Source organism: Desmodus rotundus, chromosome 11, assembly GCF_022682495.2.
Source record: "Desmodus rotundus isolate HL8 chromosome 11, HLdesRot8A.1, whole genome shotgun sequence".
In the NCBI taxonomy this organism is placed as follows: Eukaryota; Metazoa; Chordata; class Mammalia; order Chiroptera; family Phyllostomidae; genus Desmodus; species Desmodus rotundus.
This window is the reverse complement of record NC_071397.1, coordinates 31,732,103-31,750,836: the sequence shown is the minus strand read 5'-3', so window position 1 is coordinate 31,750,836 and position 18,734 is coordinate 31,732,103. Positions and strand designations below refer to the sequence as shown.

Genomic DNA, 18,734 nt, shown 5'->3' with positions numbered 1-18,734 from the left:
TTTTATTTACATAATTTACCATATGAACTATCCAAATTAAAAGAAAACCCATGTTTTGAAGTTTTGGTCAACACTTATAATTTTAATTAATATAAAATAGGAAATGGATAGTCTTTTATGGTATTTCAGGATGGCCATATGATAATAGGTATGCAAAGTAGATATTAAAATTCTGAATTGGCTTCCCACTTATTTTTACACATCATATCCCTCTTCAGGTGGTAGTGTTTTTCCCCTAGTGCTCTATTTACAGGTTTTCCCACCTTCACGTGGAACAGTGCAAGTTGGGTTAATAAATCCCACTCCAGTTATTTGGAAAAGAGGAATATATGCAGTGATGGGCAGGACCTGACTCCAAAGAGCTGATTATTACAGCTTTAGGAATTTTTCTGGTTGTTAAACACAGCCATTATTAAAAATTAACTTACATAAATGTACAATAAAATAAATTACAGTGAAACAAAGGTAATCTTTACTCAAATTTCATCACTTCCTACTTATTTTCCTACATGTTACTCTCTCTGCTCTTGAGTTGCACACATGTTTTGCGTCTGTACGATGGAGATGCTAGCAGTGTGATATTGCACATCTCTCCCAACTGCTTGTTCGGTATGTCATGCTGATAGTGTGATATTAACTTTGGTAGCAGTATTTATACTATGGAAATCAGCCCACACTGCAAAGCAGGACTTTAGCCTTTAGGAGAGCTGATTGTTAAGTTTACCAGTGCATTACTGAGTGTATAAAACCATCTCACCTATTAAGAATTAAGTTTCACCCTGGTTGGTGTGGCTCAGTGGATTGAGCACCAGACTGCAAACCAACGGATCACCAGTTCATTTCCTACTCAGGGCACATGTCTGGGTTGCGGGCCAGGTCCCCAGGAGAAGGCACATAAGAGGCAACTACACATTGATGTTTCTCTTCCCCTTTTTCTCCCTTCCCCGCTAAAAATAAATAAAATCTTAAAAAAAAAGAATTGAGTTTTCTAAGATAGAGATCAAATAGATTTTCTTTTAGTTTTTAAAATACTTTATTTATTTACTTTTTTAGAGAGCGGAAGGGAGGGAGAAAAAGGGGGAGAGAAACATCAATGTGTGGTTGCCTCTCACCCCCCCACCCCCATTGGAGACCTGGCCTGCAACCCAGGCATTTGCCCTGACTGGGAATTGAACCAGCAACCTTTTGGTTCACAGCACTCAGTCCACTGAGCCACACCAGCCAGGGCTCAAATAGGTTTTCTTAACTGGCTTTGTTGTGAGTTGAAACAAAAAACATTGAAGAAGTTTGAGGTGAGATAAAAGAGTTCTTTTATCTAAAAGAATAAAAGAATTGGGTAATACATTTTATAAATGTGGAAAGAATATTTAAAAAAATAAGTACTTTTTAAAATTGATTTGAGAGAGAGAAAGATCGAGATTGATTTGTTATTCCACTCATTTATGCATTCATTTGTTGCTTCCTGTATGCGCCCTGACCAGGAATCTAACCTGCAACCTTGGTGTATTGGGACGACACTCAAACCAACTGAGCTACCTGGCCAGGGCCTAAAAGCATAAGTATTTTTGAAGTAAATACATAAAGGATAACACCAGTCATTTTTCCTTTTCTAAGGGCAGACCAAGCATGTACTGATAGCTCTCAAAACTATCCCCTCCTTTCTATCTGCATTAGAAAGGACAAACCTTTCAAAATGCAAAGATGGCCACTTTACCCCTCCCCCTCCAAGAGCCTCCATTGGTTTTCCAATGCCTATTGGGTAAACATCAAACTCCTTAGCACATTCTGTAAGGCCGTACATGGACTGGCCTCTGTTTATCTCTCTTGCCTTAATTGCTCCCACTTCCTCCTTGGAACTTGAGGTTCCAGCAACAATAAAATATTTGTGGGTTCACAAAAATACCATTCAAACAAACATATACATCAATCATTTGCATATACTATTTTCTCTTTCTGAAATCCTACAGTATCTTTAAGACTGAACTCTAAGTGACCTTTTAATGGAAATTTCTGTAATTCTTCCAAAGCAGTTAATCACTTGTCTATCGACCTCTATTTTAGTATATAACATACCACATTGTAACTATTTGCTTATATATCAGCCTCCTCCATGAGGCTGTATGAGGTCCTTGCATACAGGTTGTGTCTTTTCCCCTTGATAAGCTCTACAAGGAGATCCAGTGGGCAACATGAGAGGGAGGAGGCTATATCGGATGCAGAGAGCTCCTGTCTTCTCTCTCCAGATGCTCATCTCTTCATCTCTCTGCATGAAGTTGCACTCCCACCCTTCTGCATTTTCTTGTCACCAAAGTGCTCACGTCTCAGCATTCTGTCTTGGACCTGTACCTAAATGCTAACTGTTCCAGACTCAAGTCAAGCACTGACTTCTCCAGGCAATCTTTCCTGACCGCCCCTTGGGGGGTAGATGGTCTTGCTCTGTGCTCTCAAACACGCTGTTGTGTAGCTGAGTCTGTGGCTTTGCATCTCACCCACTGGACTTGGTATCAGAGTCTGAATTTTTTACCCTGGCCTCCCACGCATTCTCTGGCCAGTATTAGAGATGCAGTAAATGTTTGCTGAAGAAATGGATGAGGGTTAGCTACTTTCTAGCTGTTCAAAGTTGCTTGTGTTCTGTGACAACGCAGACTCTGTAGTGATCTAAAAAGAATGCCTTAGAATAGACCTGAGGTCCTCGGGCACATTTCAGGAACAGCATAAGCCTTCGACTCTGTTTCATGAGTACCAAAATACTTTCTAAAGTAGAAATGTTCACTCATTAATAGGCAGGGCCTGCCTGGTTGAGAAAAGTTATTTAAATAGAACTGCTTCTGAAAATCATAAAAACATAATATTCTTTCACCTTAGATAACTAATATAATTAGCATTTCACAAAGCAATTAAATCACGACAATAAGCTGTCATTATGAGGAAGTAAGGAGAAAGACGAAAACACTGAACGTCAAGGAATAGATCAGTAAGTACCAAACGTGAAGAGTTTGATGGGATAGTAATTACGTAGGCCGAATGAATCTTTAGTATCATAGAACCTTCAAGAAACAGAGATGAAAACATGTAGTTAGAGTCTAAAAAGAGTAAGACATTAGTTTTTTTGTTCCTAAGAGACTACTCTAAGTGCTTCTAGAAATCATGCCATTCTGTGGGGAGTGAATGTGAGGCACACCCACTGTGGGTGTGTTAGCCATGTTACACACTGGCTGACCATGTTAGCCAGTGTATGCTGATCCATTTCGAGTGGAGACCCCTGTCATCAGGGTCAGGTGGTGTGAGCCGTTTCTATCATTCAGTTACCTCAACCTCCCTCCTTCCCCCCAGTCCCCACTCCCTTCTCCAGGGACTGGACATGATTTTTTAAAAAAATATTTTATTTATTTACTTTTTTAGAGAGAGGGGGAAGGAGGGAGAAAGAGAAGGAGAGAAATATCAATGTGTGGTTGTCTCTCGTGCATGCCCTACTGGGGACCTGGCTGACAACCCAGACATGTGCCCTGACTGGGAATCAAACCAGTGACCTCTTAGTTTTCAGGCCAGTACTCAATCTATTGAGCCACACCAGCCAGGGCTGGACATGATTTTCATGGTCAAAATCAAGTAGAAAACTTGAGAGACTGAGCTAAGCCTGGGAAAGCATCTCTGACTGCTTAGTCTTGTCATCCTTGGTCCCTGCAGCATTTCCTCATTTCTCTGGTCATCACTGGGATGCCTAAAACTGCTTCCATCTCTAGCATGCAATGAATTTGACCTCAGTGGCCCGTTCCCATCTACTGGACACAGAGCTAGGTGGTGGGGATATGAAAGTGAGCAGGACATAGATCTTGTCCACCTCAGCTTAATGTCAAGGGGTCTCCAATAGCAAAGCCCTTGCTGGGTGGCTGGTGCTACACTGAATACTTTACCTGCATTATGTCAACTTGCAACTGTAAGAATTTCCCACCTTTGATATTTGGGTCATGTGAAAATTCAAGAGGTTGAGTGACCTGTCCAAGGTTGCACAGCTGGTCAGAGGCAGGTGATTGCTGATGCCACAGCCTGTGTTTTCACCACCCCACTAAGCTAGTGTCACAGGGCGGATTATGGCAGGCAAGCTTGTAAGGGGTAAGGAAAATGTCTAGGCTCTCTGCTGTTCTGACCTCCTCCTGTTTCCTGTACTCACAATCTCACACAAGTGAATCTGAGGCCATGTTAAGTCTATTCAACCCAACTCCATCTCCGTCTTCCCAAAGGGGATCTTATGCTTGGAATGCATTCTGCCCTTCAAATTGACCACCGTCCTTTCCTCAAAGGGTCCTCTCCACGATCCAGTCCATTGCTAATGTGGGTTCTCCAACCCCCCAAATGGTAGTGTTTCCACTTTACCACGAGTCCTAGAGGCCCTCTGCTTACTATAACGCAGATGCAGGAGACATCCATCGGCCTCACTGTAGTAGTCAGCTTGCTTGACAGGATTTCCCAGCTAGTAGCTGCAAGTGCACAAAGAGATTGTGTGCACACAAGAGTGAGAGCCTATTTTCTGGTTATTTGCAGGAAGAAATAAAGCCCAGTGTTCACTACTTCTCAATTTCAGGAAAGATATGAGGGTGCTGAAAATTGAAGAAAATGTCCAGAAATAGCTATCAGACTAAAATTTGAAATGTTTTTCTTTTTTTTTTCTTTCAAGACCATTGTAGTTCAGATACTAAAACTTTTTACTACAAAGCAAGGGGGAGGAAGGAGAGTTAGGGGCTGGGGGTGTCCTGGGTTGGCAGGTGGAAGGCAGGAAAGCTGATTTCCCATCTGGGTTCTTATGTAGGTTAGCCTGTGTATTATGAATCTTGACTCTCTAAATGCAGCTGGGGGTAAATCCAGAGCAACTCGTAGTCTAGACAAAGGGCCTGAGAGTAAGTATTTTATGCTTTATGGGTCATGTGGTCTCTGTTGAATTCACTCAACTCCGCACTGTAGCATGGGAGCAACCATAGACCATACACGAATGAGTATAAATATGTTTCAGTAAAACTTTCTTTATAAAAACAAGTATTGGGTTGGCTTTGGCTCCCACTTTAGTTTACTGACCCCTGGTCTAGGTAAAAAGAGTCATGAGGAAATGCCTTGAATAAACACAATCCATGAACCTGGCCTGAGGCAGAAGACCTTGGTGGCCTCTTACCTGCTTATTAAAGAAGATTAGCCCTGGCTGGTGTGGCTCAGTGGACTGAGCACTGGCCTGCAAACCAAAAGGTTGCTGGTTCAATTCCCAGTCAGGGCACATGCCTGGGTTGTGGGCCAGGTCACCAGGTGGGGGCATGCGAGAGGCAACTGATGGATGTTTCTCTCCCACATCAATGTTTCTGTCCCTCTCTTTCTCTCTCCCTTTCCCTCTCTCTAAAGGTAAATAAATGAAAGGCCCGAAGAAATTTATTATAATCCCCGCATTGCTGGGCAGAAAGGTGTGTTTGAGCAAATTGTTCTAGAGTACAGTTAGGACCTTTAGAATACATTTAATGATTAAGATGATAATAATGTCAGGCAGTGCTTTATAGTATACCCCTATGGAAAACATAGCATTGTCACGTCCATTTTGCAGATAAGGAAACAAGCCCAGAGAGGTGAAGTAAGTTGGTTGGTGATAAACATAATGCTCTACTACTGTCTGAGTATTAAGATCTTAATATTTTATCATCAAATAAAAACAATAGAAAAGATGCTTTGATGTGAAACAGCTCTCTTTACTCATGTGTGCCTGGTACATAACAGGTGCTCAATAAAATTCTGCTGAAGTGAATGACCTGTTCTTACAGGTGTTGAAGGTCCTTTGGAGGACGGACAGAAGGCTGAGGAGTGAGCTAGAGCCTCATCGGTGTTTTCCCTTCACGAGGGTAAATCTCACAGGAGCTAATGCAGCAGCGAAGAGCAAAGGTCCCTAAATTAACCAGTGTCCTCTGATGCTTTTGGGAACTAGAGGCTAGGGGTCTAAGAGGTGGAAACCTGTTACACAAAGCTGACATGCCCCAGTACTACCACTAGAGGGGGGAAAAGATTCATCACAAATCTAAACTGGCAACTAACTGGTCTTGTTACTGAAGGAAGTATGCTCCGAAAATGTTCTGAGCACAAAGAAATAACTAAAGCAATGTTAAACTCTGGGTAGATTATATTTACATATACACACACACACACATATGCACTTATAAGGCAATGTAGGTGCATTTTTTGTGCTGCTGTGTGCTATAAAATCTTGCAAAAGTCTTCCTCCAGGCCTCTGAACCGGGGTAAAATCACTGCATACGAATATGCAGAGATAAGAATGATTAGAAGACAGAAGCGGCAGTGACTGCTGCTGCCACCCAACAGATGGAAGGGCCCGGCCAGCAGCCAAACCATGTGCAGGGCGGAGAGGGCTCAGCCAACTGTGAACTGCAGCGGCGGGCTGATTGACTGGAGAGACAGCCGTTTTTCCCAGGCTTGGCTGCTCCCTGGAATCAGCGGGGAGCTTTAAAAAAATGCCACAGCCTGGGTCCCACCTTCAGAACTTCTGTTTTAATTAATCCAGGGTGCAGTCCAGAAAATTTGTAAGACTCTTCAGGTGGTTCTTACGTGCAGCTCAGGTTGAGATCTACTGAAATGGGTGTGGGATTGGGGTGATGGGGGCAGAACAATCCCCATACTCCCTGCCTCCACCCAGATGTCTCCCAAGTCACACAAATGGAACCCCTTAGGCTGAGCGTCAGTGTGCTTTGGTGTGCGGCCTCCAATCAGAACCCGAGTGCTTCCTGGCCCTCCTGCCCTGAGTCAGGTCTGAAGTTTTCATGCATGAAGTTCAATTAGTTTTTCAAAGGACTGCCTTTGGGTGGAAAGGGAGTGCCGGGTGACTATTCATTCTTTCAATAAACATTCACTTGGCACCTTCTGCTGTGTGCTGGGCACTGTACTGGGCGCTGAGGACCGGTGACTCAGGCAGAGTTGGAGAAGCCTCCTGTGAGCACTTGGTCTCCAGTCCCTGCCAGTCTGCAGTCCTGGGGGAGCAACAGTCACCGCACTGGGAGCTCTGGTAGGGTTCTAGAGCCTGACCTGTCAGAGTGTGGAGCTCTTTAGATGAGTTCAGTGTGGCGCTTCTCTAAGTGATGCCAAAGGTGTGTGTGCTGAGTGGGACTCAAGAATTTGCTCATTCATGCATTCAGTCACCCATCAGACATTTATCGAATGCCTGCTATGTGCTGCGTCCTGTGCTAGATGTCAGGCGTACTTCGATGAAGAAAACCCTGCTGCTTGAGCACACGCAGTCTACCAGGGCAGACAGACAAGCGGGCAGACAGCCATAATCCACCTTGTCAATGAAAGGTGGTGGGAAGCACAGACTGGTGATGGAGTGCATGGTAGAGGGGACAGCAGACAGTTGCTGGAGGAGATGACACCCATTCTGCACCCTGCACTCATGGTGTCTTAGAAAATTTCTCCGGGCTGCAGAATGGCCCTGTTATATTCCTAGATCTTATGTTTCTAGTGTGGATGTGTTTCTTCTCCCGACCCTTCTTATTACTCTTACGTTGGTTAGCTGCGTGTTTGGGGAGTCAAAAGTTATATGTGGACTTACAACTATGAGGAACAGGTGTGCAGGTGTCAACACCCATAAGCCCCGTGTTGTTTAAGGGTCAAATGTAGAGTATTTAGACTCTGAGAACCCTTCAAAACTAGTTATAGAATTATATAGGCAGGACTACTTCACTCTTGTTTGATCTCAGATTGGGATCCTAGCCAGTGACTAAGGAACCCCAGGAGTCCCTGGCTGTACCGACTTATCTTGCTTTCAACTCTTGATAGAGTCATGTAAATGAATTCCATTTGTATACAGGCTCACAGATGTTCTTACTGCAGGGGCAAGCAGGTATCTCCTGGGGCTGACCTACGGATCAGGAAAGTTCTGTGGCCACACTATTTCTACCACTGGGAGTACAGTTGTTCTTTTTTTTTTTTTTTAAAGATTTTACATATTTATTTTTAGAGAGAAGGTAAGGGAGAGAAACATTGATGTGAAAGAGATATGTGGATTGGTTGCCTCTCACACAGCCCCAGCTGGGGACCTGGCCTGCAACCCAGGCATGTGTCCTGACTGGGAACCGAACCAGCGACCTTTCAGTTCACAGGCCAGTGCTCAATCCATTCAGCCACACCAGCCAGGGCTACAGTTGTTCTTTTAATGCTTGTTATTATTGTGCTTTATATTCAGGATCTAGTAGGCTATCCTGTACATTTTGTTGGGTTTTATTTTCTTTTTAAATTAAATAAAATTCTTTTTGTTTATTTGGTTTTTGTTGGGTTTTCACTTAAAGAGATGAGTAGTAAAAACCGGTTGAGAACTTCTGGATCCAAGCAAGTCAGTAAATGGTTAGCTTTCCTCCCAGAATTTTGTGAACACTGATATAGTAACTAAATTTTGGAATTTTATTTTCCTAGGGGTATGAAATTCTAGTAATAAGTAAATAAATAAGTGCTCATACATGTTGATTGCTCTTGAATATTTTTGGTTACTGCACTGAATAGGAGATTCAGTTTAAATTATAACCAAATAAATGGTTAAAAATTAGATGGTGCAAAAGGAATGCATTTTCCCTGAAAACACTAGTTTAATGTGACCAGAGTGTGTAGCAAATGTAGCAAAGTGTGGCTACAAGTTGTTTCAAAACAGAAACAAACAAAAGGAATATTCTGGGGAATATATTAGCTGATTTTAAAAATATGTGCTAAATGATCCGTAAATTATTCTCCCAGAAGCACCCTTGACTGCAACCTGTCGCCGACGTGGCTGTCAAGAATGTCTTAGGAGTGACTCGTGAAGGCTCCTCACCTCTGCTACAATGGCAGAGATGCCATCAGCACAGTGAAGAACTCATGATGATTAAACAGCTCATAGATTTAACAGAAACCCACGACGGCAAATGTGTGCCTCTTCTTTGTTCTCTGTGGAGCACCCTTGCCTGAGTGTGCAGTGAGACGTAAGAAAAATTCAGAGTCGAGAGCGCCTTTTAGGGCACGGTCAGGGGAATGGTCCCATCTGTGCCTTTCAGAATAGAAAGGACATGAGGGCAAGAAAACTGGAAAATCTCATCCCTGTGAGCCCAGGGTTACTGCGAGGACTGATTTGCATAAACCACCTCCAAATCGCTGACACATCAGCAGTGGTTCTTCTCTTTGATGCTCAGAGCTGAGTAATTTCAGAGGAGCTGATGAGTCTTTGCTAGTTATAAAGAAATTCTTGACACCTCATCTATGCTCCTATTAAAGTGAAAGATTCTGGTGGATAATTTTGGAAAAGTGTTCTGTTTATACTCAGGCTTCAGACTTTTTGGCCTCTGTTGAATTTTTCTCCAAAGCTACTGGTGACCTCCTTGTTGCCACTTTTGAGGAACCTTTCCCGTCTCTATCTTCTTGACCTCTCGGCAGCATTTACACAGCCAACCACTTGGAACACTCCTCTGGCTCCTCTTCCACATGCTGCCCTGGTGTCCCACCGTCTGGCTTTTCCAGTCTGTTTGCATCAGGGCCTTCTTCCTTTTGCAGCTCTGTACATTCTCGTGAGCCTTCGACTCTGTGTGTTGGCCATTCTCCCTCTCTACTCCAACACTCTCCCTGGGGTGACATGTCTGTACATTACCTACGTCTGTGCTGATGACTACCAAGTGTGTCTTCATTCTGGATTTGTCTCCTGGGCTGCAGAGCCAGGGGTCCACCTGCCTGCTGACCCCCCAACTCAACACTTGAAACAGTGCACTGACTGCCTCCAAACCAGCCTCTGTCTGAGCCAGGCACCCAGAGGGATCAGCCTTAACTTCTACTGCTCTTCCACTCTCCACCAGTGAATATTCAAACCCTATTATTTCTTACATATGAGGAGGTCTGAAATCCATCCTTCACACCGCTTCACTCTGTCTGCCGGGCTCAGGCCCCCAGCAGATCCAGGTGTGGTAACAACAGTCTCCTCTCTCTAATCCGTTCCTCACACTGCAATCAGTCATCTTTCTAACTGTTAGAATAAAGCCTCTATCTGACAAATTTATTTCTGTAGTTAAAAGCCTCCATGCCCGCCGCTTGTTACAAAGATCCCTGCTCCTCTCTCTTTAGTCTAACCTCCCCTCCCCACGTCCTCTGTCCTCCTCGCTCACATGCTGTCTAACGCCATCTTCACCTCTGGGTTTTGACAGCTGCAGTTCCCTCTTTCTAAACACACACTATTCCTGTGCCTGGTGCAGAGTAGAAGCTCAATGCATATTTTTTGAGTGCATGAACTGACCCCCTGGGAGGAACATTAAAAAGCTGAAGTCAGGCCTCTGTGTGGGTGGGGGAGGGAGATGACAGTAATTTCTCCCTGTTACTGTCTTATTCTTTCTTGGGAGGGTGCCTGCAAGGGCAGCGAGCTCACCCAGAGGGTGAAAAGGGAGAGATCTTGGAACATTGCTTCACAGTTGGGCGAAAAGATTGCTCTTCCAGCTCTGAGTAGCATTACTTTGAGGGGTTCCTCAGTGCAGGCAGTGAGGAGATGACTCCTGAAAATGGGTACAGGCAGGCAAGGCTGCAAATGGTTGGAAGTTGGGAGGCACCCCCCTCAGAAGAGAGACAGAAGTGCTCCTCTCACGTGACGCACATAGAGCTCAGCAAGGAGAGGGTCTGGCCTGAGTGGAGGATGGGCAGTGGAGGCACTAAGGGGCTCAGACACCTGGAGGTTGTAATAGGTAGCCTTTAGATAGTGCTTACCTGGGCCCAGCACTGTCCTTCCTAAGTGATCTGCAAATGTCAATTCATTTAATCCTTGTCACAAACCTACAAGGTCAATACTATTACCATCTTCACTTCACCAATGAGAAAACAAAGCACAGAGAGATGACATGAGTTGCCCAAGGTTACGCAGGGGCTGCCATGCTTCTTGGTTACTGGTATCTCTCCTGAGCAGCATCGTGGTGCCAGGGTAAGGCTAAGCTGCAGCTTCAACTAAAGAATCCTGGTTTCACTCAAGGCCTTATGTACTCCTTTGATTCTCTAGAAGGCTGCTTTGGCCTGGGGAGTAAAAGGTTGCTTTCAAGTGGATTGTAGCAGGCATGGTGATTATTGCATAGAGGCATCAAGAGAAGTTAAGAACACGATACAATCAAAAGCTTCTCGATCATTTCTCTTCAAAATAATGAGTAATCTCCATTGGGTTGTTTTGGTGATCTTCACAGGAAGAACAAGTTGTACGGAACTCTGATTCATTCCTTAACAACGGTCAGAAAACACGGTTGCATAAAACAAGTAGACGAGAGAACAGTTATTCTTGAGGATCTTAAGTGTGGCCTTGATCTGAGGAGTAATCATTCTATGAAAAAAATACTGGAAAGACGCAGGTAAGCTTTGTACTGCACCATTTATCGGACAGAGCTCTTCCTCTCATTGCCCAGTGCTTTACAGAGTGCTGGGATGTTGCCTTGGCGTGCATGTCTGAGAATTTATCTAGCCAGTTTGGGACAGGAAGACAAATACAGACATTTCTTTTGCACTTAAAAAAATTATTATTCCAAGACCCTTTATAAATATAGTTATATTGGATATGACATTTAAAATTTATTTTTATATAAAAGAATGTACATTAATTTTTCTGGAATTTTGCCCAAGATTCACACTTATGTAGTATTTACACAATGCCAAGTGCAAACTTGAAAGGTAACTCAGTCAACCTTTTCAGATAGTCCCAAATATCTGGATGCTTGATATCATGAAAAAATGTATCCAGGTAATTAGTGGGCTCATTTTAAATCTGAAATTTTGATATTATGCCTGAGAAAATATTTTTTGAATAGCAATACTACAACAGTATCTTGCTGAGTGATGAACTGAACTGTGTCCCCCAAACCTGTATGTGGAAGCCCTGAGCCTCAGTGCCTCACAAAGTGTCTGTATTTGGAGACAAGTCCTTTAAGGGGAAGATTAAATTAAAACGAGACTGTTAGGGTCGGCCCTAATGCAATCTGACTGATGTCATTATAGGAAGGGGGAATTTGGACACGTGAGTGGGTGCACGGGAGAAAGGCCACATGAGGATACTGTCAGAAGTTGGCCGTCCACATGCTGAAAGAGAGGCCTCAGAAGAGAGCAACGCTGCTGACCCCTTGATCTTGGACTTCCAGCCTCCAGAACTGTGAGCAAATAAGTTCCTGTTGGTTAAGCCGTACACTCTGTGGTATTTTTTATGGCAGCTCTAGCAAACAACTATCCATAATAGTGAAAAGTGAGTGTGTAGAATATTCAAGAGTTTATCAATTTGCTTGTCAATCTGTTTACTTCCCTGCTAATTTCATCTTTCTATTATAAATTAATTTCTAAGTGGAAAAAAGACACATAATTGTTTGAGTTAAACCACTGGCGGAATAAACTAGTGAGCGAAATAGAACCAGAGGCATAGAAACATGGAACAGACTGACAGCTGTCAGAGGGTGGGGGGAGGGGAGGACTGACTGAAAGCAGGCGAAGGGATTAGTTAAACAACATGCAGGAGGGACTCATGGACATGGACAAGGGTGTGGGCATTCACTATGGAAGTGGAGGAGGTCTGGGAGGGCGAAGGAGGGAAAAATGGGACAATTGTAGTAGCATAAATTAAAAAAAAAATAAACCATTAACAAGATACAGAATTTTTGTTAAAAATAAGTACAGGCTTCATTCTCAGAAAGGAGTTTGACAACACATTTCCAGGATCTTTGCTCATTCCCACTAATATTTTGAGGATCATCTGTGGTAATCTTGGAGAAACTATACAAAAGTAAGTATTCTTTTGTCTTTTAAGACATATTTTGGAAATGTCTAAGAATAGCCATTGCTTGGCACTATAAAAAGTGATGTCATTCTCTTTTTTTAAAAAGATTTTATTTGTTTTTAGAGAAAGGGGAAGGGAGGGAGGAAGAGCGGGAGAGAAACACTGACGTGAGTGAAAAATGTTGATCGATTGCTTCTCATACGCTCCCCGATGAGGGACAGACTGCAACCCAGGCACGTGGCCTGCCCAGGAATCAAAGTGGTGACCTTTAGCTTTGTGCGATCACGCCTACCCGACTGAGCCACACTGGTCAGGGCGGTGATGTCATTCTTTAAAAAAGTCTCAAAATACAGTCAGGTAACAAAGTCCAGGCTAGTTGAGAGTGGTCTTAATCATCTCATTACTTGAGAATCTTTACTCTCAAAAAATAACTAGAAAATGGCAGATGCTTAATAGATATTTTTAAAGAATTCTGACTTTGCTCTTTGTGAAGGTAATGAGATTATTTTCCCTGCTGATACCCTTGCAATGGAATACATATTTTGTTACACATTTTAATTTTAATTTGACTTTAAGAAAAACTATTATTATTGAAAAAGCTACTGGAAGACAAAGGCATGTTCAAGTAGTCACATTCAATAATCAAATAACCAAAAATAATGAGGAGAATGCCAAAATGAGGTCACTATTTTAGAGATGAGCAATGGATGGTTCACAGTTGAAATCAGTAGTATACATGTAACATACTACTCTAGGTGTGCAGTAAGAGGTGAGCATGATCTGGCAAAAAACCAAATGATGTTCAATTTATTTATGTTTCATTAAACTCAGGAACAGGCCTCTTTCGAATGAGATTTAGGGATGTATACTGCAAACTCTTTTTCAGAACGGCTCATTGTATTGGCTGTCTTTCAATTGTGCAGTCTTATAAGTTAAGTAATATCATGAGTCAAAGATTTCCAATGACTTATAAACTCTTGGGTGTAGCTATTATGTTTTTATATAGAACCCACCAATTTTAAATGGGACTTAGAAGTGAGAAATAAAGACACACTCATCAGAATCAGGATATGGAGGAGAAAAACATCTACCTCAAGTGCCATGAAGCAGCAATCAGAAAGCTCCCCAAATCCACATGTAAGTAATAAAGTTCTGTCCAGGAAGAATGCTGAAAAGAAGGGAATTCTGCAAAGGACCTTGCAAAAAATCAGTCAAGTTTCAAGAGGAAGGTATAAGAAAGTAAATCTTAAGCTCTTGCTAAACTGCTTAGCTAGCAGAATAAACCTATTTCATTTTTCTTTCTTGCAGCTCACAATTCTTTTTATAGGTTGCGAGGCAAACTTAGAAAGCTTCTGCAGGTCTTAGGAAATGACACAAACTGGATTAAATATGACTTTTAGGAAACCTAATCTGCTCCCATTAGATAAGATTTTACCATACTTGTTGCAAATCAGACTAATCTGTGGATGAATTGCCCACCTTCACTTTAGGGCAGTGATTTTCAACCTTTTTCCTCTCAGGGCACACAAGCTAATTACTAAAATTCTGCCTTACACCAAGAATATATTTTTTGCCAATCTGACAAAAAACATAGGTATAATTTTGATTAATTTACAAAAAAAGTTATTACCTATCCTTTTAGCTCCAAAGTAACTTTTTTTTAAAAAAAGATTTTATTTGTTTTTAGAGAGGGGGAAGGGAGGGAAATGTCAATCAGTTGACTCTTGCACACCCCCTACTGGGGACCTGGCCTGCAACCCGGGCATGTGTCCTGACTGGGAATTGAGCCTGAGACCTTTGGGTTCACAGGTTGGTGCTCAGTCCACTGAGCCACACCAGCCAGGGCTCCAAAGTAACTTCTCAAAAAAAATCAGGGGCCTACACTTGTATATAAGAATTTCTGGTACCAGGAATTAATCAATCAGAAGCAACTTTATTATGCAACGTGACCAGTAAGATGCAACTCTATTATATGACCTATATGTTTATTGTTCAAGACAGCACATTTACACCAGATGGCTATTGTGTTAGCTGTTGTCAGTTTTCTTGTTTGATAATCTCAGGGTAAAGAGGTCAGTAACCCTGACTACTTAGTCAGGTATTGCATGTTTTAAAAATTCTTATGGCACGGTTGTTGAAAATTGCTGCTTTGGAGTTTTTGATGGATATAATGAATGAATGCAAAGAATTTCAAGGTGACTTCTAGACCAGCGACGTCCAATAGAACGTTCTGCAGTGATGGAAATGTGCTGTGTCTTCTCTGCCCAATGTAGTTGACACTAGCCACCTAAACGCTGGTAGTGCTGCTGAGGGACTGAATTTTAAACTTCATTAAAAGTACGTTTTATTTAACGTTAATTAATTTAAATAGCCTCATGTGGCCAGCGGCTACCACATTGGGCAGTGCAGTTCTGGATCCTTCCCAGATGCCTGACAGCCTCAGGCATCATTTTACTGCATAGCCTTGCGTTTTCTGGGATTAAATATTATCCAAGCCTTCTAGGTTCCCCAGGGACAGGGTGATCATATAATTGTCCGGAGTGGGACACTGTGAGAAAGACAGGGAGTGTTACTAACGATGACGGTGAGACAAAAGGCATAATCTGGATGGCCCAGGACACATAAGGGGGTTGATCACCTTACGCATAGGGATTGTTGCCTGAAGATTCTGTGGGGAAGTCACTGGACTTCACTTCTTTCTAAGTTGTTACAGATGACATTTAAGCATCTTTGGGGGCACACCACTTCATTATACCATGATTTTCTTTGACCCCACAGACTTTCACCAAAATCTTTAGAACTCGTTTCTGCTTTCCTGGTCACTTCCAACCACAAAGTAAAGCAATGTGTAACATGATGCTAAATGACTAACTCAGAATAGAAACAAGTAATCAATCATACTGATCTGAGTTTAGACCAAGTATCTGAATAGCTAAATTGGGTTCGTTGTTAGGCTTCCCTCTGGCTTTTTGGTAAGAGGCCAAAAGAACCAAAATATCAGAGGTATTTCTCTGTAGTGTAGTTGCTCGGCATTTCTGACAGACACCAATTCTCCCCCAGGGATTAACGTCGGCAGGCTGAGCATGCGGCAATTCATTTAGTCCAGCTTCTACATTTTTTTGTGGGGTGTGAATCCTGGAAATAAGCTGCTTTGGGTACTCACTTCCTTTTCTGCCATCAGTAGAGGAAGCATGTTAAGATCTGCTTGTAACAGTTAAATTTCAGCAGGGTACGAGCAACTGCAGAATACCTTAGGTTTCCCATTTAGAACTCAACCTGTTTTGAAATAACCTAGGGGATTTTTTTCTTTGATACAAATTGCAGAACATGGGTTGGAACATCAAGTCATGAAAATAGTTTTCAAAATCCAGCTGTGTCTATGCACTAAATATCTGTAAGAAGCAGCCCATCACACACCATCTTGCTGTCATCTTGCCGACATGGGATGGCTTCATGTCATTCTCATGTCATCTTGCTGACACGGCGTGGCTTCTCAAATCCCACCCACCTTTTGTATCACACTTTGTGTTAAATACCATAGAGTTTTGTATTAAGAAAAAATATTTCAGAATTTAATAGGCATGTGGTTGAATGGGAAAAGAGAAGGCAATTATTCTAGGAGATTTACCTGCAATAAAAAAGAACTTAACAACATAGCAACACAGATCTCTGAATCATTTTGTCAGAGGTGTTCCACCAACCTGATAGCTCGAATGACAGTTTTAAGTGGTGGGGTGAGGTCTTCTACAGACACATCACACTGGCATCCCTTTTCATCATACACATCATCGGTGCCAAGGGCGGTGTCAGCTGCAAGAGAGAATTGCCAGTTAAACACTACTACCAGCTATTTCAAACATGCTGCTGAACTTGTCTCATAGAGCAATAGGGGGGACTGACAGACTAAGCTTATAAACCAAGAGAAGCATAAGGTCAGCCAATTGGTTTTCCCAATGTCATTCCCTCTTCTTTTTCTACAGCCTCACCAATTTTATGTTATTTGACACGAAGACCTTACTGAGCTGTTTCCCATGGGGGAGATGAAGATGTTGACACACTGTCTTTCCTTCAGCGGTGATAGATTTGTATTGATCCACACCTGCTCTTTGTCCAGTTCTTTGAAACTAACAGCCAGCATTTAAAAAACGGTTCTTTGGGTTAGGGAAACAGCCTGTGGATACTTAACTAACTGGCCTGTGTAGCTAGAGCTTGAAACCCATGGCATCAGCCCCTTAGCCCCATGCCCTGAGCAAGTGAGGGAGTAGTCAGGTCCGAGAACACTGACTGCTTCTCGGTCACCGGACGCAGGCAGCGCAGGAGAGGTCGCTTAAGATAACGCAAACAATGCTGACGGATTTTCAGGTTAAATAACAAGATCAGTTCCTCCTAAACCGAGCAAATTGACTTTTGGGTTAATTGCAAAAGTTGGAAAAGGGGGTAGGGTTACAATAAACCAAATTAGTAAGAATTTATCAAATCAATAAGGAATAAACTCATATCATTATAGCTGTTTTCAGCAACAAAATATTGGAAATGACTTAAAATTTCTGGAATAGAGGATGAGTTAAATAAATATTGGCAGGTTTATATAATGGAATATTAAGAAGCTGTTAAAAATGATGTTAAAACTAGTTATTGGAAAAAAAGTCACAATATATTATTAAAGAAAAATCTATATATTGATCTGCTATTAATATATGATCTCACCTATAAGTGGAACCTAATCAACAAAACAAACAAACAAGCAAAATATAACTAAAGACACTGAAATCAAGACCAATGTGACAGTGACCAGAGGGGAGGTGGGAGGGGACAATGGGGGGAAGGGGGAAGGGTTTTCAGGAACATGTATAAAGGACATGGACAAAACCAAAGGAGGTAGGATAGAGAGCGGGAGGTGGAGATGGCTGGGGTTGGGGGAGTGGTGGGGAAAATGGAGACAACTGTACTTGAACAACAATAAAAAAATGAGTTTATTCTCTTGCTTGGCTATATTTCCAAAGTTTCTACAAGGAACATGTATTAGTTTGGTAATAAAGTAATAAAAATGCACACGAGACATGAGTTATACAGCCTCTGACTTCTATTTAAGTCTCTTTAAATGCTAACACACACTAAAGGACCAACAGTGCTTTCTGTTGCCTTTGCTCTGCCCAGTGTTCATCTGCCAAGTCAAGCAAAGCTCTGTGCCACGGGCTGTCCAGGGTGGGTTAAAAAACCCTGAAAAGCTATTGAGGTCCATTCATTGAAGCAGTGCTTGTAATAGCATGCAGTTGATGTGTAATGCAGTTAAACTATTTTCTGTGTGTTCACTCAGTTTACTGTGTGCTGAGAGTGGAGGTGGTGGTGGGGGAAGAGCTGCAGATGGGTCTTCAGGGTTCTTCTTCATGGTCTCTCTGGCCTTACAAAGGTAATGATAACAGCAAGCACTCACTGAAATTTAAACCAGGCACTTAGGTGTAGCTTCCGCATACATCAGTTTTCTGACATCTACAAGTCTGAAGTGATATTATGCCTGGTTTTTAAGTATCAAAACTGAGGCTCAGAGAAGGTAAGTATCTTACCTGAGGACACAAAGGTGGTAAGTGGAGCTAGTAAGTTGCAGAGCATGTTATTAAAATCCAGGTCCTTGAGGCTCCAAAGCTCTTGCCCTTGCTGTTGATTACCCAGTGTCAGAATGCGTTCAGGGTTCAATAGTGGGTTCAGTAGTGGCATGCACTACGTCAGGAGAGGGCAGGGGGAAGGGCTCAGCTCACGTGCCGCCTGCTGGGTACATTCAACTTCTCTCCAGAGAAGTTGCCTGCAGTTTGAACAGGAGCATGGTGACTAACTCTGTGTCAGTTGGTTCTGACTCAGTGATGACTTTCATGGTAGCCAGCCATTTTGCTTGATCGACCGCTTGATCGACCGCCCATACGACACAGCCCTGTTCTAACACCAGCCCAAGGTTAGGTGACAT

The 18,734-nt window shown here is 42.5% G+C and overlaps 1 protein-coding gene across 2 annotated transcripts in view; it reads right to left on the bottom strand.

Moving 5' to 3' along the window:
* KCNQ5 (potassium voltage-gated channel subfamily Q member 5) overlaps positions 1-18,734 on the bottom strand; it is a 516,174-nt gene that overhangs the window by 10,297 nt on the left and 487,143 nt on the right. For both annotated transcript variants that reach the window (XM_024576602.4, XM_024576605.4), the window contains one exon: positions 16,477-16,585. In XM_024576602.4, coding sequence (XP_024432370.2) covers positions 16,477-16,585 — 109 coding nt within the window. The remainder of the gene's footprint in view (positions 1-16,476; positions 16,586-18,734) is intronic.